At 35.9% G+C, this 26,560-nt stretch overlaps 1 protein-coding gene across 3 annotated transcripts; it reads right to left on the bottom strand.

The window, feature by feature from the left end:
• Nucleotides 1-9,484: 9,484 nt before the first annotated feature.
• Nucleotides 9,485-23,533, bottom strand: LOC140850991 (sphingoid long-chain bases kinase 1-like). 3 transcript variants are annotated; one of them, XM_073255794.1, is made up of 9 exons: nt 23,402-23,533; nt 21,778-22,332; nt 21,307-21,678; nt 19,149-19,242; nt 19,021-19,058; nt 14,641-14,787; nt 13,618-13,717; nt 10,416-11,408; nt 9,485-10,003 (listed from the first exon to the last, which is right to left on the bottom strand). In XM_073255794.1, exons 2-9 carry the CDS (start codon nt 22,129-22,131, stop codon nt 9,984-9,986), a joined length of 2,118 nt encoding a protein of 705 aa, XP_073111895.1. In that variant the 5' UTR covers nt 22,132-22,332; nt 23,402-23,533; the 3' UTR covers nt 9,485-9,983. The 3 variants fall into 3 exon arrangements, with proteins under 3 accessions (XP_073111895.1, XP_073111893.1, XP_073111894.1); XM_073255792.1 differs by having other exon boundaries at nt 10,441-11,408; nt 23,402-23,532; XM_073255793.1 differs by having other exon boundaries at nt 10,441-11,408; nt 23,348-23,449.
• Between the last annotated feature and the right edge of the window lie 3,027 nt (nt 23,534-26,560).

Raw genomic sequence — 26,560 nt, 5'->3', positions numbered from 1 at the left:
AAAAAATGATATTATGAAAGAAAAATATATTTTTATCAAAAAAAATAAAAAAATTAAATTATATTAAATTTTTATGACATTGGAAACTAATCTAGTCTTCATTATTAATTGTACTATATTATTTATTTCGATGAAGCAATGCACTCCATCTTAATTTTCTAAGGAGGCCGAAAAAAATTTCAAACAAGAAAAAGGATGAAGAAGAAAACATCCGTTGCCGCCTGTAATCACACCACTTTATTTTGGCAGGTTTGCCGCTAGCAACAGAAGCTGGTTAAGCGAGATGCAGTTAAAAAATTTTGAGGTCGCGCTCTTGGGATGCGTTAGAGGTGCAGCATGCGGCTACCACGTTGGATGGACGAGCACGATGCTGGTTGCACCCATGTAAGAAGTGGGGTAACGTACCATGAATATTTAACGAACAACAACATGCACGGAACGTAAACCTGTCACCGGACCGGACATTCGAAAAAGATGGCCCTTAAATCCAAAGAGAGCAAGTTGCACCCGCCAGCAAATGGACATCCATTTATGTCCGTTGACCCACCATCGATGGAACTCTGTTACATCGCCAATATAAAATTCGAAGCAGTGGCATTCAAGAAAAGGTACAATTCTAAACTTTGCATACCATATGGTTCAGAAGATCAGGACTCAAAACTGATAAGGCAAGGTAACCGTGCAGTTTCAAACTGTTGGAATCTGGAACCCTTCATATGATTGTTTTGCAGCAGTTGCAATCCTATATTGTGATTTTTTTAATTATATTTATCTGAATACGATTCATACTAATATGTATCAAAATTTATTTTATATATTTTAATTAATCTAAATTTTAATTAAAGATAAATCTTCGATAAATTAATAGAGATATATTAAATGATTTGATAAAGTTGAGCTCAATAAAACTATTATGGATAAAGTCTATCTTTCAATTTTTATGACTGATTTAGATACTGTCTCTCATGAGTAAGACATATTATAAAAAAATTTCTACAGACTTGATCCCCTATCTATCCAAAGGGTTGTAAAATTCTCTCCATCGAAAATTCTTGGATTAGGATCAGGAAAACCAAGGCACTGCTCGTTGACAACGAAGAGCGTCCAAAATTGATTTTTTTGTGGTTGCAAGTTGCAAATTATTGTAGACTTTTGATCATTGATTTATTTGGAACTTGAACAATAATGGCTGAAGATATGATCATTTCTGCATTAAAGATTAAAATTTTTTATATTTTTGTAGTATCTGAGTCACTTCTATGCTATTTTGTTCAGTCTATAATCTTGATATGATCTTAAAAATTTTTATATACCATATCTAATATATATAATATAAAATGGAGCAACTGTATTGGTGCTTCTCCATTTGACATGTGGACAAGGATAGAGCCTCTGTTTTAATGCGTAAATTTTTAAGGCAGAGGAGAAGAAGCCGCTCGACAAAAAAAAAAAATCGAAAAGGAAGAGGAGGAAGAGCGGAGTCGGGTGAGTCGCCTCTTCTCGAGTCTCGATCACTATCCCAGAGATCGAAATGATGGTGTCGCATACCTCGAGGCTCTTGGCATGAGTGGGGTGGCAATCTCGAGGATGAAGGTGCCGCTGGTGATGAGATCCTCGACGACGAAGCAGTCCTGTCTGGGGGTGAAGGCATCGTGCGATCGGTGCCAACGGTGGGGCACAGCAGTGGAGGAGAACTAGATGGTGAGGGTGGCGGATATAGGGGCGGTGGCAGGGAGGATAATGAGGAAAGGGGAGGAGGTGGAGGGGATGTGTGGGAGGGCAAGGGAGTACTGGGAGATGAGAGCTTTGAGAAAAGTTGGAGGGGGCTGCGGGTGAGCGGATCACGCGACTCAATTTGGGGAGAGCGGGTCGAATCCCACTCCACCTATGAGTGAATTTTTTTTATTTTTTTTAACTAAATGAGGGGGTATGCGAGGAGAGGATTGAAGAAGAAGAAGAGATGAAAAAATTTAAAAATAATTTAAAAAATAAAAAATAATAAATTTATGAAGCGGTTTCATAAAATTGGGATCGTCCATATTCACAAAACACAGATCCTATTAAGAAAAATCTGGGTACATGTGATGGAGAGTCTTTTGTTGCGTATTCTCTCTTTCCCTTCCTTCCTTCTCTATTATTTTTGCTTGCTTTTTTTTTTCCTTGCTTGTTTTCCTACTTTAGATTTATCATGAAGTGGGGCAGAAGAGATAGTGGCAGTATATTTAAATTTATTTATTGAAAATTTTGATTGAATATATTTATAAATTATTTATTAAAATTTTGATTGAAATTTGATAATAATACTGTACTAATTTTAAACTTGAGGTTCATATTATAGTGTAAATATTTGATAATATATATGATTGATCTAGTTGAGATTTATATTATTATAGTGTAAGTGTTATTCATTTAGAAAGATTTATATTGTTGTAATGTTTGATAATATATACGATCGATTCAGCTCATGGAGTGCTAATTTCAGTTAATGAAAAGTATTGTATGGGTTCTAAACTAGTTATTATTTATTTTGATATATTATTTATGTATAGGATGCAGAACAAAAAGAGTCCCCAGGCTGCCATTTCTTCTTTCAATAGAAGGTCCGGATCCATTTTTGGATTTCATAAAGAATTTATGTTTTTTTATTTTAAAGATCAGTGATCTTTTTATTTATTTTTTTAAAAGGGCTGAAATATTGTTTCAATAAATAATTAATTAATTAAAGAAAGACGAAGAGGGCCGACGGTGTGCCCTCCTCCTCCCGTCACGGTGGCCTTGCTTTCAAGCATACGCCGGCGGCCTCATGGGATGAGAATGGCCGGACCTCCGACATGCCTCCGGCAACCTCCCTACCGCAAGCCACCCGTCGGCCCGGACTTGGTGGGAGGACTGCCGGCTGTGGCCCCTCCGCCTCCGTCTTATTGTGCAAGCCCAGGGAGACGGCAGCGTCCACCGATTAGGGTTTTCCGGCGACCACCTGCCGGCACATGGCGGGGAAGGAGGCATCCAGCTTCCGCCTCCTTTGCCGCTCGCGATCGGAAAGATGGGGAACGAGGAAAAAGCCGTCAGATCTAGTTCTCCGGCGGTTGTCCTCTTGTTCGCCAACGTATATCGGCCAAAGGCCTTGGGAAGAGGGCGACGAACCGCCGATCGGGCTTCTCCGGCGGCCGTCGACCGGATTTTTTGGCAGAGGAATGCTGCCGGAGTTCTTTGCTCCCCACCGATCTCCCATCAAGACCGACCTAACGCTGGCATGCCGGTGGTTGGGAACGGCCGGTGACCCACCGGTGGAGGTTAATCCAGAGATTCACCGGCCGGCCATGGGGTTTCCGGTTTAATCGGGAAAGAAGAAAAAGGAAGAGGAAGGGGAAGAAAGGGATTTTGGGTCTCGGGTATTGGGTTTCGAGTTTTGACCCGTAAACCCGGATCCATCGAGCTTTAGCCCTTTTGATAATTGATTGAACCAAACCACATTGAGCTGGTTCAAATTGATTTAGAGGATTTTGCATTTTAACCCTTATCATGTTATTTATTATATAAAGCCCTTTCGACAATTTGACTGAACCAGACCAAATTGAGCTGGTTCAATCTGGTTCAGGGGTGTTTTGCAATTTAACCCCTGACAAAGCATTTATTATATAACAGCCCTTTTCTTATAGTAGGTTGAACAAGATTTTGGAATTTTTATAATTTACTCCCTAATAAAGTAATAAATTTCATAAAGATCTTTAAAAATTATATTTTGATTTATGTACTAGAGTTTGTTGCATAAAGACCCTTGAATTATTATTTAGTCCATGTAATAAACTTGATTACATAAAGATCTTTTTGATAATTATAATGAGGTCCCTGTTATATGGTTTTATTACAAATTAGCAAATTATATGATTGATTTATATACTTTTTAATTTGTTTATATGCAAATAAAGAGTTACAGGCCTTTTATCATAATAATCATGATAAAGATGAAAACCATAACAAAATTTTATATGGTTATTTAGATTATTCAAGACCATATTAAAGTTAGTGGGTTTATTATATTCAAAAGTAACTACAGCATCCTGAATATAGTAAAAATCACATAAAGTTAGTCGGTTTATTGTGTTCAAGAGTAGCCACAACATTCTGGATATAGTAAAAATCACATAAAGACTATAAATTATAGCTTAATAATATGCAAATAAAATTATAATTACGTCAAAGAGATAATTAACTTTATCCACAAAGAGTGGTTATTTCTGTGATTTAATTGGAATAAAATGGTAATCTAGATATTAATGATAGATTTTTTCTAGGCCTGCAGGTATGAAAATTTTTTATTTTTGATATCTACATTGCTGGTCTTATTAATAAAGTATTAATAAATTCTATGCGTGATGTAACCTCTATCCATAGGAAGGTTAAAATTTACTATTATAATAATATTGATTATTTTAGATTGCAGTTTAATTAGTCTCATTATTTGATGATATTGTGAGCATGTATTAGTTGCAGCATTAATTCCCACTATTATTGAATTTCTTGGAATAAAGAGAGTAAAATAATGCTCATATTTGGATGTTCTGATCTTAATCTGGTATTTTGAGTGGATAAATTTTTTTCACTTATAGATGAAAGTACAATAGAAAAGAAGAGTATTTTTGAGAAATATGAAAAATCTATTCGACTCACTTTGCTCTATAAGTACATTAGGAGATTCTTCCCTTCGTGTCATAAAGCATATATTTTCTTAGATGATGTAGAACAAAAATAAATAAGTTTTAATAAGGCAAAGGCCAACCTCCGTGAGCATATTATAGAGATAAAGAATATTGCAGTATAGTAATCTGATATTAAAATTTTCATATCAGATATTTTTTGATCCACTTTATTTTCACTTCTCTTCTATCAAAGTATGATCTCTTTATGATCATCTATAAGTATGCACAATGAAGATTTGACAGTTAGTGAATTACTGGCTAAATATGTGCAAGTGGAGAAGAGATTGAGAGAAAGAGAAGATAGAGTGTGAACTTTGCTTCATATTAAGTTAGTGAAAAAACAGATAAAGAAATAGTTTATCCAATGCAAAAGAAAAAAAATATTTGTTATAGCATTAGGTGAAGTCATTAATAAGATTGTCAAATGCTTCTTCTGCAAAAGAAAGGGATATTTAAAGAAAAACTGCATTAAGTATGAAAAGTAGTTGCAAAAGAATAATATCTTTTACTCTTGAGTGTGTTTTGAATCCAATTTAGTAAATATTCCTAATTCCACCTGATACATTGACTCTAGTATATTTTTGCCCATTGCCAACAAATTATAGGGCTTCCTATTAGAAGGCTTCTGATTGGAAGGGAACAATCTATTCTCATGAGAAATCAAGCACGTTCACTCATCAAGATAGTTAGATGCTACAGGATAGTCTTAGATCCTAGAGTAAGTTTTCATATTTCTTTAAAAATTTTTTATAATATGGGATTAGAAAGAAGGGTATATCTCTAAAGAAAGAGTCATAAAGCTAGTGAAGGATAAGATCATAGAATTATTAAACTTTACTGATTTTGATTATGTATTGACTGCATTAAGAAAAAACAGACATACATATTTAAAAATAATGTTAGGTTGATTAAAGAAACTTTGAAAATCATTCACACTGTTATATGTCAATCTTTTCTCTATATCTAATAGATGAAAAGTATTTCGTCATACTCATTCAGGACTATTCATAGTATATGTATCTGTACCTTTTGTTTAATAAGGCTAATATTTTTAAAATTTTTAAGAAATTTGAAACAAAGGTAAAGAGATAATCAGAAATAGTGATTGAAGTAGTCAGATGTGATAGAGGTGATGAGTACTATGATAAATAAATTGAGATGGAACAAAGATTAGAACCATTAGCAAAATTCCTAAAAGAATATGGCATTATATTATATAATGTCAAAACACACCAGATCAGAATGGTATCGTTAAAAGAAGAAATATGACGCTTAAAGAGTGGTTCGGGTTATGATAAATTATTCTATTATAGCTATTTATTTGTGGGGTGAGACTATAAAGATAACTATGCATATCTTGAATAAATTCTCTACTAAGATAGTTCAAAAGATCCCTCATAAGTTATGAACCGGTAGGAAACTTATTTTGAAATATATGCATATATGAGGTTATCCAGCTGAAGTCAAAGTTCATAATCCATACGAAAAGATAATTGATCTCAGTACGACCAGTGATTTTTCATTGGTTATTCGGAGAGATCAAAAACAGTATAGATTTTATTGTCCATCTCATAAACCACAGATAGCAAAAACTAATAAAGTTAGATTTCTAAAGAATGGCATATTTAGTGAGAGTGGAGAATCTTAAAATATTATCTTTAAGGTAATACCGGATCTGTAAAGCAGACTAAAATGATAATTCCTATTGTTACTCCTTGAGATAACATTCAGGAGAGATCACCATTTCATCAAGTTTCACTCCATGAATTTTTATTGTCGATGAAGTAATTGTCTAACCACCGCCATAAGCAAATCAAGGGACAACTCTCTGAAGATTTATTAGTATAAAATTATATAGTATATTTGATAGATATGTATGAAAAAAGTTGATGATCTTAAGATATTCTTACAAGCCATAAAATGTGAGAACTCCTTACAGTAGTTGGATGCTATAAAAGGAAGAGCTGGGCTCTTTAGATAACAATCATGTCTGAAAATAAGATAACCTATCTAAAGGATGCGACAAATAAGTTGCAAAAGGATCTATATGACCAAAAGGAATCCTAATGGAAAGGTCAAATATTATAAAATCAGATTTGTAGTAAAGGGGTCTACATAAAAAAAAAGGTATTGATTATTCTTCTTTTAAGACCGCATGATCTTAGTAGCTCATTTTAGCTTAGAACTACATCAGGTGGATGTAAGAATGATCTTTCTTAATGATGATCTAAAGAAAGGGATCTGTACAAAACAACTTGAGGATTTTTTATAGTCAGTGGACAATTACATATGATTTATAGATTAAAAAAATTTAATTATGGACTTATACAGGCTTCCACATATTGGTATCTTATTTCAATGGGATAATTACATTCTTTGGATTTAAAGAAAATATTATTGATTAATATATATATCCAAAGATAAGTGAGAGTAAGTTCATATTCTGCGTGTCTATAGTATTTTTGATCCACTTAAGGAAATCAAATAATTTCTATTTCTAAATTTTAAGATATAAGATATGCGTGAAGCCGCTTATATTATCGGCATTCAGATTCACAAAGATAGATCCTTGGGGCTACTTGAACTGTCTTAAGGGATTTATATCTATAGTACAAAATTTGGAATGAAAAATATTCTTCTAGGTGTGCTCATATTGTAAAAGGTGATAAATTCAATAAAGCTTAATATCCAAGAATTAAGATAAAGATAGAGAAAATAAGGTTCATAACCTATGCATCTGATTTGGGAGACAATGTATATGTTTATATGGGTCCAGTTTTAGTTATGTTGCATCGATGTTTGGACATTATTAACATGATCTAGGAGTGGAGCATAGAAAAGCTGCAATGAAAGTCATATGTTACTTATAGGGTATAAAAGTTACTGTTCACATTCAATCGGTTTGATCATCATAAAATAATAGGCTATTAGGATTCAGACTTTGCTGGATGCACTAATAGTAGAAAGTCTGTTGCTGGTATATCGGAGGTGCTGTATCAAGGATATATGTAACATAAAGTTTTGTTTATTACATCCATCATGGAAACAAAGTATGTGCCTATATGAGACTCCTCATAAGTTATAAGGTTGTAAAATTTTATCACAGGACTTAAAGTTATTGACTCTATCAGCAGACCAATAAAGATATACTGTGATAATTTTATAAAAAGATTCTCCTATAATACGAAGAATACATGCGCTTGCAAGCATACAGATATTAAATATTTTACTCTTCGTAAAAGAATAAAGAGAACATAGTGTCTATAAAATATATTAAAGAAAAGCTGATAATTGTAGATCCACTGACTAAAAGAATCATTTCTAGAATTTTATACATTAGGTGGATCATGTGTGATACAGCTTATTTTATGATATGTATTGGATACTATGTACAAAATCATCACATTGGGTTTTATGATAAAGTTCAATTTATTTTATGTTGATCAGCTATTTACCATATGATATAAAAATGACCAAGGAATAGACATAAGGTTTAGTCTATTTATAAGTAAAGTTCCACAAAAAATTTGGTTATGAGGTATCATTAGTGTTATGATACATGAAAAATCATGTGTTGATTAATAACACATTTGCCATCATGATACACATTGATGATTATTTTATAATCAAGTATATAGTATATATCCTATAAAAAAATTAAGTTTTTTAAATGTGATCATGTTAATTTTTTAATTATCAGATCTAAATAAAATTTTATTAATCTTTTTTTAAAATACTTTAAATAATTAAAATGAAAATGCTTGTGTTAGATTGAGCCAAGTGAAAGAATATTGTGATTTCCTTGATTATACCTATCCGGATATGGTTCATACTAATATGCATCGAGATTTATTTTACATGTTTTAATTAATCTGGACTGAGATAGACCTCTGATAAAAGATAAAATGATAGAGATATATTAGATGATTTGATAAAATTAAACCCAATATAGCCATTAAGGATAAAATCCATCTTCTAATCTTCGTGACTGATTCCAAAAAAATGTTATAAAAAAACTTCTACGGAGTTGATCCCCTATCCATCCATGAGCTCATGAGATCCTTCTTATCAAAAATACTTGAATTTAGGATCAAAAAAATCCAAGACGCTGATGAAGAACATCCAGAATTAATTTTCTTGTGCAGACTTTTGATCGTTGATTCATTTGAAACTTAAACAACAATGGCTAAAGATACCATCATTTCCGTATTAAAGAATAAGATTTTCTACGCTACAAAGATCAGACTAACGTCGACAAAGCCCTGCCATGGTATCCACTTCGACCCAACTTTTAGTAACTCAGGCAGGCCGAGCGGGCCGATAACATACGTCCAAAAGCAAGTTTGCATGTTTGTTTGTCACGCGGCGAAGGTAGGGGAAGTGAAAACAACGGCCTTAAAAAAGTTCAGTCTCTTTACACATTACAAAATAATTCTGCTCGTGTAAAAGGCGTCCCCATCTTCATGGATACCAAGATGGCTGCTATGCATGGAAGAAATTCCAAAGGTGGGAGGGGAGTGGAATCACAGGAGCTGAGTTGCAAAAACATAATCCACATCAAAGAGAAAAAGACATGGTGAGTCACGAAAAAGTAGTAAGCATATTTCTTTATTATTCGTCAAACATTAACAAACCACACAGAATTACTATGTATATAAACCACTTGAGAATTGAGATCTGATCAATACTTATTCTGTACTAGAGAAGCTTCATAAAACGCCGAAAAGACAGGCCTAACCATAAGAACAACCCCGAAAGCAACCAAGCTTTGCAGAATCTGGAAATTAGTAGAAAATTAAAATATGGTGGCATTACTCACAAAGAAAGATTGGTACTCCGATGCTCTATAATACAAGTGTATGGAAAGGAACTCTCCCGAAGCCTAAGAAGCGTCGCAACAGAATGAACAAATAGCAGGCAGCATCAAACAAGTGTGGTACATCAACGAAGAAAAAATATATATATATATCATCATGCATGACGGTCAATGCACTCAAATATACAGACCTCAGAAACGACAAAGCTGGTATAGTTCGCATGCTTGAAATGTGAGTGCTCTGAATTCCACTACCACATCTCATACACGTTGTTAGCAGTGAAACAGAGCACGCACCTTCAAGGAAGCCTCGTGAATTTTTAAAAGCTCCTGGCCCTTATAAACGATCTCTGGCAGGACGGCCAATCAGCCTGCATTGCTCTGGAAGCAGAGAACACAGGACCTGTCCTTTTACACGAAGAAGTTCCCCGTCAATACCACAGCCATTATGAGTATTTATTCCAGACCTAACCTTCACTGCTTTTACCTGCAATGTCAGTGTGTCTAGGTTAGTAGCAATTAAAGGATCAGATGCGAATAAATCAGGAGCCGTTAGAATCAACAATATATACAAGCAGCAAGAGCATGGTTTTTTGGGACAGAAACAGTTGGCGCATGCTAAATGCACCTATGCTGTAATATGGATATGCAGAAGGGCAACAACAATTCCCTGGTATGTTCATGCGTAAGTTTATACTGAACTGAATGAGTTTGCCGATAACTATCTATCTACTGGAGGCATACAAAACGTATTTCCCAGTAATTATGAAGCATTCAGGGTGAAAAAAATTCCCCGTAACAACATGGTTAACAGCTCTTAAATGACAACAGCATTTCAGCTAGCTTGAGAAAGATAGAGGTTCTCCAAATAGTACCATAAACAAAACTTCCCTTCTTACCAAAAGGAAAGCAGCAGTAGAGTACCTTGACATACTCCACATAGGGCAAAGAAAGATGCCGACCAAATTGCAGGCACACAAAAAATCTAAACAACCGCATTCTCCCACTTCCATTGACCAATAGCAAGTCCAAACTGTTATCATCATGCTCAGCTTTCGGTGCAACAACCTGGGAACTCAAACTCTGGACAGTCCTGCATGAATGGTTGCATATCAAGACGCCAAGAAATCTCCCCTTCTTAACTACCCACTTCTCCTCTAAGTTTGGAACGAGTTCCTTCTTTATCCCTATCTCTTTGTCATCAGGTGGCCCTGGCAGCTCAATGGGATTCTCAGTTTCCCAGTTTGGTTCAGTATCCCACTTTGGCTCCGTATCCCACTTCGGTTCAGAGTCCCAAATAGGTCCAGGATCAGATACTGTTGATGAAATATCTTCTTTGTCATACAATGCCGTGGCTGCCCAAGGACCCCTAGAATCATTTGCTGTAGTCAAGCCAGACCAACCTTTATCCGTCCGCGACTTTGACCTAGTCCTTGGCCAGTTGGGGTTGGACGAAAGGTGATGCTGGGGATGGAGGACTTCTTCAGGTTCAGCCACTAAATTGTTTCTCCCTAGGGATAAACGCTTTGATCTGGGATCAAGACCACGTACATACTCAGATGGCTCAGTGCTTGCAAGGGTGCTACTTGAAGTGTCAAAGTCAGCCCCAGACATCCTACTAGGAGTCATAATTGAATCAATACTGGATAAACTGGAAGCCCTGGGGATGCCTTCAGTTTTTGACCTCTGTGATATTTCTGTGTAGAGGTCTGACATATCAATTTTCTCTTGATCTTCTAAAACTTTTCCTGCAGAGTCTGCTGCATCCTTCGTCATTGGAAGATATTCCAATTCAAAGTGGTACTTAGGCAGGCATAGAAATTTAAGAAAACCAGCCACAAAGTACCGTAAGGGACCAAAACGTTTCTGATATTTCTCAGAGAATTCCAAAACTGCAGCAAACAGGCAACACAGATCATTTAACATCTCACAGAATCAGAAATGCTATTCTCATTAAATGTGTGGAAAAACTATACAAAAGCAACTTCAAGCAACTCCAAAATTCAGTCACACAAGCCAATATCATTATGCAGCTCCAAAGATAAGTGACCCAGATAAATTGCAAAATCAACAGAAAGTCAACAAAAAGGCAGTGTAAAATAGTTACAATAAAGAAGATTTCAGAAGTTTCAAAGAAGTTTATAACGGTTGTGTTCAGCTAAAATCCATGTAGCAAGGAAGCTTTCTAAGAGATTTCTTGTTCAGAAGCTTAAATGAGTTATATTTGTTGCATTTATTCAAAACTATACTTTTGAGTAGTGGACCGACTTTTGGCAATTAGCTAACGTGAAGTGACATCATAATTAAGTAAAAACATGATGTCTACTCAGTTGTTCTCAAATTTAACAAAAAAAGAAAAAAAGAAAAGAAAAAGGACAATCAGAATATGCAATAAGACACATCTCTTACGGTGTGAATATCCATTAATCTATCTCTATATAGCAAAAAAAAAAAAAAAAGGTATTTTAGACAGCAAGATAATTGAAGCTGCTTTATGTGTTACATAGAAGCTATAAATTTCATTTACCCCATCAAGAACATCATAGAACACACAGCACAACAGGTTGTGTAGTTGACAGTTGGCAAACAAATGTTATTAGGAAATTCATCATACAAAATGAATTTGCAACCTTTATAAAAATCCATACTCAGAAACAACAGCAACCTTGTGACCTAAAACCATGGCAGGCTAAAAAAACAACATAGCACTATGGGCATGTGTTTTGTGAGGCCAAATGGTTGAAAAGCAAGCATTGGAACATGTAAAACGTGGATAAATATTACTGGTAAAAACACCGACATGTATAAATCAACACTAATAGAATTCCTCACTAAATAGTTGCACCCTCTTATTAGCTCATTGCATAGCAAAGATCTGACCAGAACTAACTGATAATCACAACAAGATGAGCCTGTAGTCCATTGATAATGAGACCCTTAAAAAGTCAAACTCCATGTAACTCCAACAAGCGAAAACAGGTCAAACCATACATGCCCACAAAAAGGCAGGACCATCTTTTAACGGTTATCCATTCTAACCAACATGAAAAGGAAAAAGGAACTCAAAGGAGAAGCAACAAGAATGCAGAAAGATCCAAATTCACTGTCGTGTTAACAGTCATGGTGATACCTTGTCATGTAAGAATTCGTTTGCCCTACTACCAAGAACCTAGAGAGAGCTCACTGTTATCAACAAGTGTCTTCTTGATCAACCAGCACTCTGCACATGGGCAAATACTAAAATCATCACACTCAGCTCAACTTTTAACAAGAGTTGAAGTTCGTGCTGCTGTCCTGAACTACAGAATAACTGAGGAGCTCATACTAGCATCTAATCAAAAAAAATTTTGGTATACTGGAAACTATGTCGAAGTTCACAGCTTCAGTGTTAATTTGGTTCAGAGGGAGTCTGGAACCAAACATTCAATCTGGCCAGTAGCCAGAGAAAAGCATCTTAACATAAAATCAAGTAATGTGATTCTACTGATTTGACGAACTAAACACCCATCACTGGAAGAGTTTCCGACATCTCCGCAACTAAGATGAGCATTACCCATTTAATAAAACCATTCATATACGTGTTTCTACCATTGCAAATTAACTATATTTTACCAGAAAAGATGCTCCTGCATTTGTTATCTTGGACATTAATATAGTACCTCCAATATGAAAGCTATCAAATGGTATTCAGGCCTCTAATTTTTCATAGTGCTTGAACTTCACAAATTTAATTGATGAAGATGGGTACATCAGACCACCATATTAAAGAATAATCTATGGGTGCTAGCTTGATAATTCAGGTGTATATTTAGACACACATATTGCAAAGTTACAACTGCAGACTAGCTAGTTACAAACCAATGCATGTAATGTAATCATTTAAGCATTCAACCATTGTATTCATAAAATGTTTTATGGTAATGTTAACAGGCAGCTTTCCACAAATCAGATAACAGAAAGTTTCAGCCACTAACATCTGAAGAAGATGAGCAATATGACAAGCACCACATTAAGGCAATACCGCATGATTAGTAACAAGAAGCAATAATCAACGGAAACGAAATAAAAGACATATCTACCATGTCAGAAATATTGAATTACCATCACTGACAAAACCAAAGTATGTAACAGTTGTGCCAAAATGGATAACGCCAGTCTGAAGCCATTCAACGGCAAAAACATCTGCAGCAGTCAAGCCCCCCTGTACCCAACAAAAAACAACACGGTATACAATAAAGAGTGGTATAAACTTCAGAAGGGAAAAAATGATCTAAACGAAGACATTAAAATGGAAATCAACCAAAAAGCGAAGAAGTCAAAAACAATGTAATGAGATGGAAAGAAAAACAGCCTAGCTTTCACAAAATACCGGTCCATATATGAGCCAAAAAAGGGCAGGAAGATACCTCTTTTAAGTTTGGTGATAAAGTGATAAACAAAGAGTTCTCAGAATAACAGCAGCGGGATATAGATTTCACAAAACATCAACACAAACAAGAATAAATAAGGCAGATGCATACATGCATGAGTGCATGCAAGAATCAACAGATAACAAAGCAAAACAAAACAGCATTGCTGTCATAAAGTACTGGTTCATATATGAGCAATGCTAACCGCCATCCATCAAAGCATGTTTTGGAAGCAAGCAAATTAGTTTCTGTTGTGATACACAAACAGACATTTGCATAATGGAGATAACTGATTAGCAAAATTCAATGATGAAAAAGATAAAACCTATATTGGTTAGTTCGAAATGCCAAAGGAAACACGACAGGGAAAGGAGGCAGAACTGCAGCCCCAGAACACATTTAATATCATATTTTGGGAATCTGGCTTCCAAGATATCAATAATATGTTTTAGTCTATTTAAGAATTTGTTAGAAGTTCTCTAAAAGCTCAAATCAAATGATTCTAAATACAGCCATTTCCAGTAATACTATCTATGAGTTTGTTTGGTGCATGGACTTGTCTGCAATCAATTTAATTGTTGAGTTTATCACTGAAGTCCAGGAAGCTAGAGATCACATTTGGAAGAAAGCAGGAATACAACTTTACTCCAGAAATAAGCATGAGAAATCAGATATGGTCATATTCTTTGCCCAAGTAAGAAGACACTGTAATTACCTTCACGATAGCTATAGCAGCAGAAATCGGATCTCTAACTCCCAGAACAGTCCAAACAAGTGAATTGTCAGAACCAGCAGGAATTATGCCAATAGGAATGGAAATTGCTTCCTTCTGATCACTTCTGCTAAGAAGACCATTAAGCACCTGCATCATTAGATAATTTGTAACTGTCAAAAGAAAAATAAAATAAATAAATAACGAAAATCTGGTCTAACATTGGGGACTTGTTTGGTTTGCAAGAAAAATTTTACCTCACTAGAATGTTTTCCCAGGAAGATGATTCCTGGGTATATGATATCTGCAAAAGTGGTTTTTACATATTTAGTTGCCTATCGAAAAGCCACATAGGAAACACACTTTTCAAAGTCACTTATGTTTGGTTGAGTATCTATTTTCCCAGAAAAGTTGTATAAAATATCTATTATACCCTTAATAAAGGAAATACAAGGAAAAAACATCACATGCATAATTTTTAGAATCAGATACTTGGAACACCAAGGTCTGGAAGTTTTGAAGATTCAACAACAAAATGGCCAGAATATATATTTTAATAGCTATTTTTAAATATTTTTATCTCTTAAAATGACCACAATTCATAATATATTTGGATACTTGTCGAACTATTAAAACTAACACAACTCATAATATTTTTAATAGCTATTTTTAAATATTTTAAACCTAAAATATTTAAAAATAGATATTAAAAATATTCTTTGGGTTGAGTTTCTAGTTAATAGTTAGGCAACTTCTTTATACTATGGAAATTTTTAATAGTTATTAATACGCTTTTTTGAAAAAAAAATAGCACTTTATATTGTGGTAATTTTTAATAGTTTAAGATTAACTATTAAAAATAGCTATTAAAAAGATCATGATGGCTTAAGGGCATTTTTGCGGAAAAAAATACCACAATTCCCAACCCATAGGAAGGTGGCTTTCCCGTGTACCATATGGGTTTTTCTTTCTCATGAATTGTGGAAATTTATTCCAATGGGAAAGGTACTCTCATTTGTTTCCTTTGAAAACTCCAATCAAACATAGAGGCATTTTTTCATTTTCCCCTTGACCACACTTCCCCCACCTCTTCCCACAAACCAAACAAGTCCTAGAGTGCAGCTACAGAGATGCCTCACTTCAATGTTCTGTCGTTTTGAGGAATGTAGAAATAACAAAAAAGTCTTGCTTATCAGTATGCAGTGAAAAGAAACATATTTAGCTAATTTTATATGATACAGGTGATTTTATATTTAGTTGAGGTTAACAGCTCATTTTGAGTAAGAAACCAATCCACTAAATCACTGAATCCATCACAAAGTACAATGTAAGCTAGTTTTAGTAATGGGATGAAACTTTACAGCTTCATCTTTAGGTACATTCTGCTTCTTTAATATGATGCGCTTAACGATCACTAAATAAAAATTTCAGTCACAGTGTTAACTACAAAGTGGTAGCAGCAAGTGAATCCACAGCAGAGAGATGCAATAATCGAGACATTTATTATCTCTAATGAAAAGCAACCAGTAATTAATTAGCTTGTGGACAAGTAAATAGACATAGCCATTGGTTCTTAAAAAACATAAATAAAACCAAGTTCGTAATGCTAAAGACTAAAAGCACAGATTATAAGCTTTAATGCAAGATAAGCAGCATGAAGGCAATCAGTGCAACCAGAAATGGAAGAGCATAAGCAAAGAACTAATTGATATAATGCATTAGCTCCCATACAAGGGCTAAGAGCCACATAGATCTGACAGTTCAACAAAGTAATTGCCCACAATTGAGAATTGGGGCTATAAACCTCTAGCCACCTGCTTACTAACAACTTACAACAGTTATTAAAATGTAGTACAGACATAAGCATGAATGCAAAGCTAAAAATAACAAAATTCCACAAAAGAAGGTTAGACAACTTTTACACAGTCAATATCAATGATTCAACTTATATTAAAATAAAGGCCAAGGCATAATCATGTGAAAAATAAGTAGCATTAGAAAATGAACATTTTTTCTCTAAAAACAAAAATGAATCATGGTACATTGAAACTAGTAAGAAAATATAATATATTGTTTCACTGTTTAAAAAAATAAAAAATTCAAATATCCATGCTGGATAATATGATTATTGATTGAATAAATCGCATGATAAAAAACATTAAACAAGAAAAATATCCAAAAAGACATTTAGCAACATATTTTCACTTGAAAGATCCTTACAAAAGTTAAAACAAATATTTTACAAATATTTTTGACCTGTAATGAAGCTATCCAAACGTTTCATTCAACAAATGTATTGCCGTTGGATATCTTCTTACATGTTGTAGTTATAGAGTGGCTGTAAGTCTCAGTTTATATAGGAATTCTATTGACGTTCTCATGTGTAATTAACTTCATATTAAGAAACTCCTAATGAGAACGATCCGCTGAATGCAGTATAGTAATTTAGCCCTTCCATCTGTGATGTTTATCAAAATAGGTACAAAATAAAGCAAAAACTAATTCTGTTATCCTTTATTCTTCTTAGGGCTTTCAATGGACAGAGTCATGGTGGGAACAGGGTTCTGAAATATAGACCCTGAAACCCTCAATTATCTACCAGGCACCAGCAGGACCAAAAAACAGAGAATGAATTGATTTGAAAATCATGATAAAAATCATGGGTAGGTTTTTTTAGAGACTAAGAGGGGCTTATCCCCACCTTTATACCCTATATCATTACACTTCTCATGGGCCGACTCCAACCGGAAACAAAACCCCACCCCCTTGCTCAAGTGGCAAGCAGTGATACCATCCAAGCAAACACTCGATAGTAAAATTACAGATAGGTTGTTCTGCAAATCATGGAGATAATAAAAATTCATTGAGAAAATAAGAACTCCATGAAAAAACCCACAGATAAAAAAATATCTTGAATTAAAAGAAAATAAAATCATAAATAATTTAGCATCACTACATTCCAGATCAGACAATCTTCCAGCATGAAAACGAAAAGATAGTTCCTTTCCCATGGGGTGAAAAATGTGAAAGACCTATCTGTGTGCTTCTTGAGCATGACTTGGCAAAGCAACTGAGCAATTCAATCAAACAGAAACTGAAACCTGACAAGCCTCATAGAACCAATTAAAAAATCTATCTAATAAAATTTAGGATGTGTTTCGTTTGCAACTAGAATTGGAATTGAAATGGAAAACGAAATGACCATATCGCTTGGCGCATTTGGCTCACAATCAAAATCAGAATCGAAATGAGATTTGAATTCTAAGAGAGAAAAGGGATTGGATTTAGGGGATTAGGGCATTTCCATTCACCCCCGGAATCGGAATGAAAATAAGATTCCCCCCAACCAAATGGCTGCAAAAGGAGTCACTCATTCCCATTCCCATTGCAGAGTCCATCTCCTCCCAACCAAACAATCTCTTAATGTACTTTTGGCTACATTCGGACATGTTTTGTTATAGGGAGTCAGACTATAGAATGAGAATGGAAATGAGTGGCTCCCATTCTAGCCGTCTGATTTGGGGGAAGTCCCATTCCCATTCTAATTTCAAGGGGAATGGGAATGCTCCAATCCCCCAACACTTTGTCCCTACTCTTCCCAAATATTCAAATTCAATTCCGATTTCGATTCCAGCCATGAACCAACCACGTCAAGGGTTATGGTCATTCCAATTCTCATTCCAATCCATTTTGATTCCTATCGCGAACCAAATGCACCCCTAAAAGATCTTTGCAAAGTTTCAAGCAAGGCTTTTCTAAGAAAGCCTTCTTAGAAAGCTTTTGACATGATGTGATTATATGTTGCACTTTAAATTTCCATGGAAATCCTTCAGTATAATTTTTTTATAACATAGTAATAGATCATGCTGTTTAGAAACACCAAGCATGATTGTGTGTCTCAAATACTTCAGAATGAGTTAATGGTTAGTTGAATCAAGGATGTTCAAGTACACATCTCTCATGTCTCATAAAACAAGTAATGCTAAGAGAGAGCTGAAAATTATTTTTTTGGTAAAATAAAGCTCTAGGCAATATCAGTTCAGGTTTGCACATTCATGGCCAAAAATGATAGGATTCAAACCACATTCCCAACCTTTCCCAGCCCATGGTGATAAGGCCCTCAATTGTAAGACAAAACTTAGCCTTAATCTTCACAAATGTTACTTCCTATATATGTGGAAATGGGGTCCAGACGTACAAGGACCCTATACGATTTGAGCTAGCATTGCTCTTTCGCATTGTGATATACACTTTAAACAAACAAGTGTTCTACTGACTTTCTTGATTGGCACATGATTAAAATCAAATTCTTCAAATGAGTCCACCAAAAATAGTTAAATGATATAAAGAAAGTTAAAGAATTTAATGGAGGAAACAACAAACCTCATTCACAATTCCATCACCACCAACGCATATAATTCCTAAAATACATTAAGTAATAATAAGAATGGTGAATTGAGAAATCACAATTCACAATGCATGGTCAAATGAAATGAACCACTTACACATACCATCCGGGCATGTGCTGAAATCAACAGTAGAAGCAAGCTCTTTTGCATGACCTGCATATTTTGTATTAACTACCTCCATCATAAAGCCTGCCAGCTGTCACCAGTGCATTACACAAGTAAGCAAATATAGGTGCACAAAACAGTCTAGAGATAGAAATATCAGAAAGAAAAATAAAATCAATTACAAACAATCAGTACATTGGCAATATGGAAGGCCTTTCAAGTGTCAGAAGAGTATAGGCAAATGCTTCTTTTGTTTATTATAGACAGGTGCTCACATAATGAAAAATCTTAATACCGAAATTCATGAAGGTTTTGTCATGCCATAGTTCAATGCAATAGCCCTGCATAACAACCAATTTCTCTAAGATGATGAAACAGCAAGTTTTTGAGGAAAGTAAACAGTTCTACCAAATGTCTTCTGAATTTCCAAATTACTGAGATGTTGAATATGATATCCATTACAGTTAATCAAGGACAACTAAAGCCATTAGATTGTCTAATTTCAAAACCATTGTCTCATGCAAATTATTTACACAAATTATGTGTGTGTGTGTGTGATTATGTCCCCTAACTGAAGTTAATCCTTAATAGTCAATTGACTTAGACAATAAAGGAGTTTATTATATTCTCTACTGCAGGGTTTATCTGCCTCAGAATTTATCTCATGGTAAATACATCTCTTGCAGCATTTATTTGTTCTGGTCATTAATTTAAAGGACACCTCTTTGACATCCGCTCTATGGCACAAATACAACCTATCAACTTTTGGGAACTTATATTTACCACCAGTCAACCTGATGTCAGTCATCATATTACTACATACCTCCTGAACAGGACAATAGCAGGCAAAAGGAGCCCTGCCATGAAACCTGAAAAAACGGTTGAAAAACAATAACATAACTATGATCCATCAACCTTTGGGGACTTGTATTCACCAACAAACAACCTGATGTCTGTCATCAGCATATTACTGCCAACCCCTTTAACAGGAAGACAGCAGGGAAAGAAGCCCGGCCATGAAACCTTAAAGACCAGTTGGAAACAATAAAAACATATCTCATCGATCATGCCATTTAGCCTCACCAAGAATCTGTACACCTAGTAAAGAATCTGGAAAGGGAGGGAGAAGGCAACATCATACAAGGCTGAAATGCAGTTCCATTTACCTTCAATTATTATGCCTTATTAGTGAACCAACCACGAGAGAAAATGGCGAAAAAGATCTGGATCTTTGGAGTGTGCCATAAGGTTTTGCTAAGGTGGTCGATGAAAACCTCGTTGCCAAAGTTGAGCTGCATTATCAAAAGGTCCCATAACCTTTTTATTTTATGTTGCTGGCAAGATCTGATTGATAAACTTTTTGTAGAAAGTAAAATCTCCATGGTTATTTAGATCTATTTGTTATTTAGATATACTCTGTTCATTTCCAAGTCCACAGCATGCATCTAGATACCAGGCACAATATAGGTAGAATACAACTGGAAAAATTTGCTAATATTCCTTTATTAGATGAGCCCCAAATCCTGGAGGATAGTATTGCCTTCTATCTTCTTAATTATGAAATTTAGGCATCTTGATGCTCGAGAGACAGCCAATATTTACCTCGTTTTTCTTCATTTGCTGGTATGTTAACTTTCTGCACGACTTCTTGTTTAGTTTTTTGGTTCTCCTTTAGTTTCCTAAATATCCATTTACCTTGTTCACCTGCTTAAACTTACCTATCCCTTCAACCATCATAAGCAATAGTTTTTGCATAAATCTGACACCACATAATGCCCCTCAAATTACAGAGTTCATTATTTTTCAGTAAGTTTGAGGCCTCCTAGTTTTCCAGTCATAAACTTTATAAAACTGAGTTCCCTATGTCACGACTATAATCCTACCTCAACATTGCAAAGTCCTGGTCCCTAGCCAGAACAAGTACGATGCTCGACCGTTAGTAGGGTTCATTTTGTCCTTTGCATAATGATGATGTAAAACAAAAATATCTATTAACAAATAAATCCAGATTTTCCTATGCAAAGAAAGTCAGAAGCCTATTTTAAATATTCTAAAAAAAGGAGATCATGCATATTAAGTAATATGATTTAATCTGGAGAATACTACAAATTATATGTTGAAGAAAATCACTGTCAATTCATTAAATATAACACACCTTGAAAATTGGTTCCACTTTGCCATAGAAAGTTTTACTTGACCGACCATGTCCGGATCGAGGATTCAATATTACAAGTACCTTCGGAAAACTTTTACATTTGATGCGTGGTTGATCGAACAGAGGCTCACTTGCAACAATATCAGAAGCCTGCTTCTTACTGGATGCCATGGGATGAGGTGAGCAATTTATAAAGCACTGCTGATCTGCAAAGCCGCTAACCCACTGAATAGCTTCCTCTGAAGTAGGAGCCAGGAAGCGGACGTCCATTCTAATTCTATGTGGCTTCAGAAAACAAGAAAGTCCACAAGACCTCTTTCTAACAGGATATGCATGTACAGTAAAATGCCGCAGACCAGCATTTTGTGACACCTGCAGAGTTAACATACAGCAAGAGAATAGGGAGTAGTAAGCATAAAATTGCAAACATAGTTCAGACAAAAGAATTCTAACAATCCTCTGAAAACTTACAGATATGACATCCTCAAGTCTTAGAATATGAGAACCCCAGACCAGGGCTTTGCTTGTAAGTCTTGCATTGATGCTATCAGAGTTTCCAGTTCCTGACCTCATCCCCTCATCAGTACTCGTTACTTTAGCTTTCTTATCAAGAGCAAGCTTCCCACAGAAAACCTCATAACCTAACAGATCAGACTTCTCATCTCCAATATCTATTCTGTGCTCATGTGCCTTTACCTTTTCAGGGTCTTCATTGGCAACAGTGGCATCACTTGTCTTCAAAGATTTGGTCTTACTTCTTTTTTCTGGAAAAACAGTTGGAGAAGAATGCTGCCCAGTTCCTCTTTGAGAACGCCTGCCATTCATATGATGAACAGATTGCTGAGCTAATTCTCTTGGTGAACTAACATTCTGATGGGGGTGGATTTCTGCATCTCTTTCTTCTAAATGAGTCTTCAGGACATATGTACAGATAACAAGAACTGTACAAAAGTATTAATTTCCTATAAGCTACAGGAAACATCACTTCAGAGATCCCATGAGAAAATGTCAGCATAATACTGAAACCTGCAGAAGCATCAAAAACCAGATTATTATTCTATCATGCTGATAACGTTAAATAATTATGCATTAGACAAATCAACCTTCAGGAGCTACTTAATAGAACATAAGCATGTGAACCAGATGGAAGGTTTCCATTAATCCATACATGAAGTTCTTGGTAAGTAAATAACAGGGAAGCTCTCCCTTGTATCTATCTTTCTATTTGAAAACCACATGACTACCTGAACATTGAGTGTGACAAAAAAATTGATGTGACTTGGTGTTTCAATATTTGCATGATATGCATTCTTTATATGCAATAAACATGATACCTCTTATCAGAGAACGGCACGTAAATAGATAGTGAATGAGGCTTCTTTTTATATTTTTTTTCTTTTATATTCATGCTCTCATTATTCGTCAAGACAACTTCTATCAAACTATGAAAGAAAATTCACAGCACAGAAAATGGGCCAGAGTGTATTTCTAAACCAGTAAGAAGGAAACCAAAATATAAATAATGTCAGAACTAAAAACAACTCTCAAACACTTCCACGAGAATTTTCAATCCAACATGAAATGTTATGATAATAGATCTCGAAAAAATGAATGCAAAGTTTCTTCTTCAGCTCTGTGTCCCCAATGGCAACAGATGATGCTATTTTTTTAATCTGCCGTTGACACTGAATGGTATTTGATAAAACCCTTCCACCAACAGTAACTCTTTTGATCAATCCAAGCTTGACAAAGGCAAGAATTGATTGTGTCATTTTGCTACTAGACTAAAAAGGCACCTCATCTATTGTAAAAGGATTTTCAAGAACCAAAAGTTGTCTATCTCAGAGCCAATGCTAATCCAACACTGACTGCAGCACGGATTCTTTCCCGTTTCATCTGTTGATGGAGATTCTTACACAGTTTTCACTTACAATTTTTGTTTAAAACAAATCAAAATAATAGCGAACGAAACATGCATGCATGCATGCATGTATGTATGTATGTATGTCAAAGAGAAAAATGCTTTGAAGAATTTCTTAACCCTTTGAGGAAGCCAAATCACTTCTCAAGTATCCTCAAGTTGAGAAGAACCAACCTTCTCCGAGTAGCAGAATATCTCCCCTAAAAGGCAGACAATGGTTTCTGCAAGAAAACACAAATACTAAAGAATTAGTATTTTGCGGGAAAAGGAAATAGACTAAATCATAACAGTTTTCTATCTTCTTCAACCTAACACCACCTAACGGCAGATTTTTTACACCCCCCTCCAACCCAACTACTGACAAAGAAAATGAATTTTCTTCAATTCAATTACATTGGATTAAGACTTCTTGATTTTGAACATCAAAAAGGGAAAAGGGGAAAAAAAAAACTCTCTCCAAAACAATTCACAGGCGAGTACCCGTAAAGCAAACAACAGCTTCAATTCGGTAATTAGCTATAGGTACCCAAAAAATTCAAACAAGGTAATGAACTCAAAACAACCATTTCTCACTTATCATCAAAATACCTTCTCTTGCTTCAGAAAAAATGACATAATCCCATACAAATCCAAACTTACCGTGGCTATCGACCAAGAAACCGAATTCTCCATACCATTAAAAAAAAAAAAAAAATCTCGATAGCATCCACGAAAAATATTAAAATCGCAAGCATCACACGGGGTAAAAACAGAAAAGAAAAGAAAAGGCACAGAAACAAAGAAGGGCACCTGCGAGGAGCTGAGATCCTCCGATCGGATCCCGCGAGATCCAATGCCGAATTCAAGAAAGCGTCCACCTTAGCGAAGAGAGAGACTAAATACGAGGCCTGATCGCCTGTCTTCCCCCTTCTCAGAAACTGGAAGAAGAACCCTAGAGACCGTGGTCCTAGACCGAAGAGAATAAAAGAGCTAAAAAAAAAAAAAAAAAATCCCCAAGAAAGGAAAAGATAGCGTGTCCGACACGAAGCGGCGTTCGGGGCCTGCAGAAAGGGGCGATTTGGTCTTTTCTCCGTCCCCTTTTCCCCTCTCTCTACTTCTGCTGCTGCTTCTTTTCGTTTCTTTTATTTTGTCTCAGAAGAAAACGAAGAAGCCTCGCAGCGTCGCCGTACGCTCTCCCTCCGACCGTCTTCTTCCCCGGCCTCCAATCCAACCACCAAGGATTACACCTCGGCAAAGGATTATATCCTGATCCGTAGAGAGGGTCCAGGAATCCCGTCACTCGCATCCGGTGAGCTTAACCGCAATCGGGATTCAGAAGCTACTGTAGTAAAGTAACATGCTTCTTCTTCCACGAAATAGAAGTTCGATTTGGCGTTTACCCAAAGAAAAAGAAGATTGTAAGTTTTGGTTAAAGATAGGGTGCCCCTGGTAATCACACAGGTTGCTCTGATTCCGCCTTTCACGGCATGACTGGTCCGGTTGGAGACCCGAATTGCGGCGACAACTAGGCCCAATGAACAAGTTGGGTGGTTCATTGGCGCCCCGTAGTGATTGTCCAGGAGAGAGAAGGATTTGGAGACAGAGACCGCTGTAAATGCGCTGTGAGAATTGCCAGTCGTACCGTTTGCCCTACGGGCGAGCCAGCATTTAAATTTGAAGAAAACATCGTCTATGATGTTCCTCTGGAATTACATATTCTTAACGCGTCCAACAGATGAGACGACGAGTTTTCCCTGGAACGTGGCACACTTATGGTCAAATCTAGTCTGCTTAAACAGTTATGCAGGTACCTTGCAACATGGTCGCTCCTGTGATTTGATTTGATTGAGACTTATCATTGATCGGCGGAGATATTTTACTTCGATGCCAGTTGATGCTCCCTTCTTCTCACCCTCACCCTCACCTCACCCCTCACCCTTTATTTATTTATTTATTTTTTATTTTTATTTTTATTTTTTAATAAATAGATTATCATATTATGTTAATATAAATATAATCTATAAAATCTCTGCTGCATAATATATGGTATGATCCATCCTTTCATATCATCTACTGTCTGAAATGTATATCGAACAGACATTATGATAGAATCATGGAGAAAAATTCAGACATCATGAAAAAAATGAATGGACCTCCCTTTATATCGTCTCTCGATTGGCTTGCGATAAAGTTCCGCCCGCAGTATTGTGTCCATAGACTGTACGTTACCAATGCAAGTTACGGCAAAGAGACCTGTTAAAAAAATTAAGGCATTGGCATACCCGAGAAGAAAATAAAGGGGTGGGCCGGGGAACCGATGCTTGTAGTGTTGAGCTGTAGTTTAATTTGGCCAGCCTACGAGAGCCGGCCGTGGTCGCGAACTCCCAGGTGTACAGCGTCGAGTGCCTAAGAATGTGTAGAGCTGTTTAAAAAATCTTCACGAATTGAAGCAGATTGCCCGAGTCCTGACGACAATTATCATCAGGCCATCAGGGGCGTCATGGGGATACCACCTGAGGTGTGCTTTGTTTCACCCCATTCAACCAATCGGGGCCCAAATGGCGCGTTGCTTCTCAAAGGCATCACCAGGCCAGTGCAGTATTGCTCGAGGGGCGCGGAGTCGGATAATATTGAATTGCCGATTTCTATTTATTTATAACACTTGGGAGACGTCTATCTTAAACCAGCAACATCTTATTGCAACGGCAAGTTCAACGGCGTGGTGCAACCGAAATAGTCCGACTTAGTTCGCTTATTCTTTAACAAGTCATTGTCTTCTAGCTGTATAAATGGCTATAATGAATTGTACGAGTTCAGTGTAAGATATTATATCAATGCCTGTTGGAGGATTAATCTATAGAATTTTAAATTAGTACACTTGGAGAGAGAATATATTAAAACAAGGATGGCAACAGGTTGAGTTATTGAATCAAGTTAAGCAAAGTTTTTTAGTTTGATACGTGCACATCCACTAACTCCAACGGACCTGCCAGCAATTCAATATTCAATAAATCCGTTCACATAAGCAGGTCCATAATCGTAAACTAATCCAACTTTAGGAGAAAACTTTTCAAATTTACTTGGTTCTTCTGTCGGGCCTGCCTAGATTTGTCGGAATGGGTGTGAAAAAGAAAGGAAAAGGAGAGACATGGCCAAAATTTAGTTAACCATAAAGAGAACTAGTAATGGCATCAAGAGAAGTTACAATGAGGCGTGCAAACATGCTCTCACTGGCATCGCAGCTTCGTGGTTAAGGAAGGGATGATACTTTGGCTTGGGTGGGGACTCCTACCATAAAAAAAAAGAGAGATGGATGAAGTGGCATCGAAAAGAGTAATCTTTTTCCGAAAATAA

The sequence above is a fragment of the Elaeis guineensis genome, chromosome 4 (assembly GCF_000442705.2).
Source record: "Elaeis guineensis isolate ETL-2024a chromosome 4, EG11, whole genome shotgun sequence".
In the NCBI taxonomy this organism is placed as follows: Eukaryota; Viridiplantae; Streptophyta; class Magnoliopsida; order Arecales; family Arecaceae; genus Elaeis; species Elaeis guineensis.
This window is presented reverse-complemented; position numbering and strand designations above follow the sequence as displayed.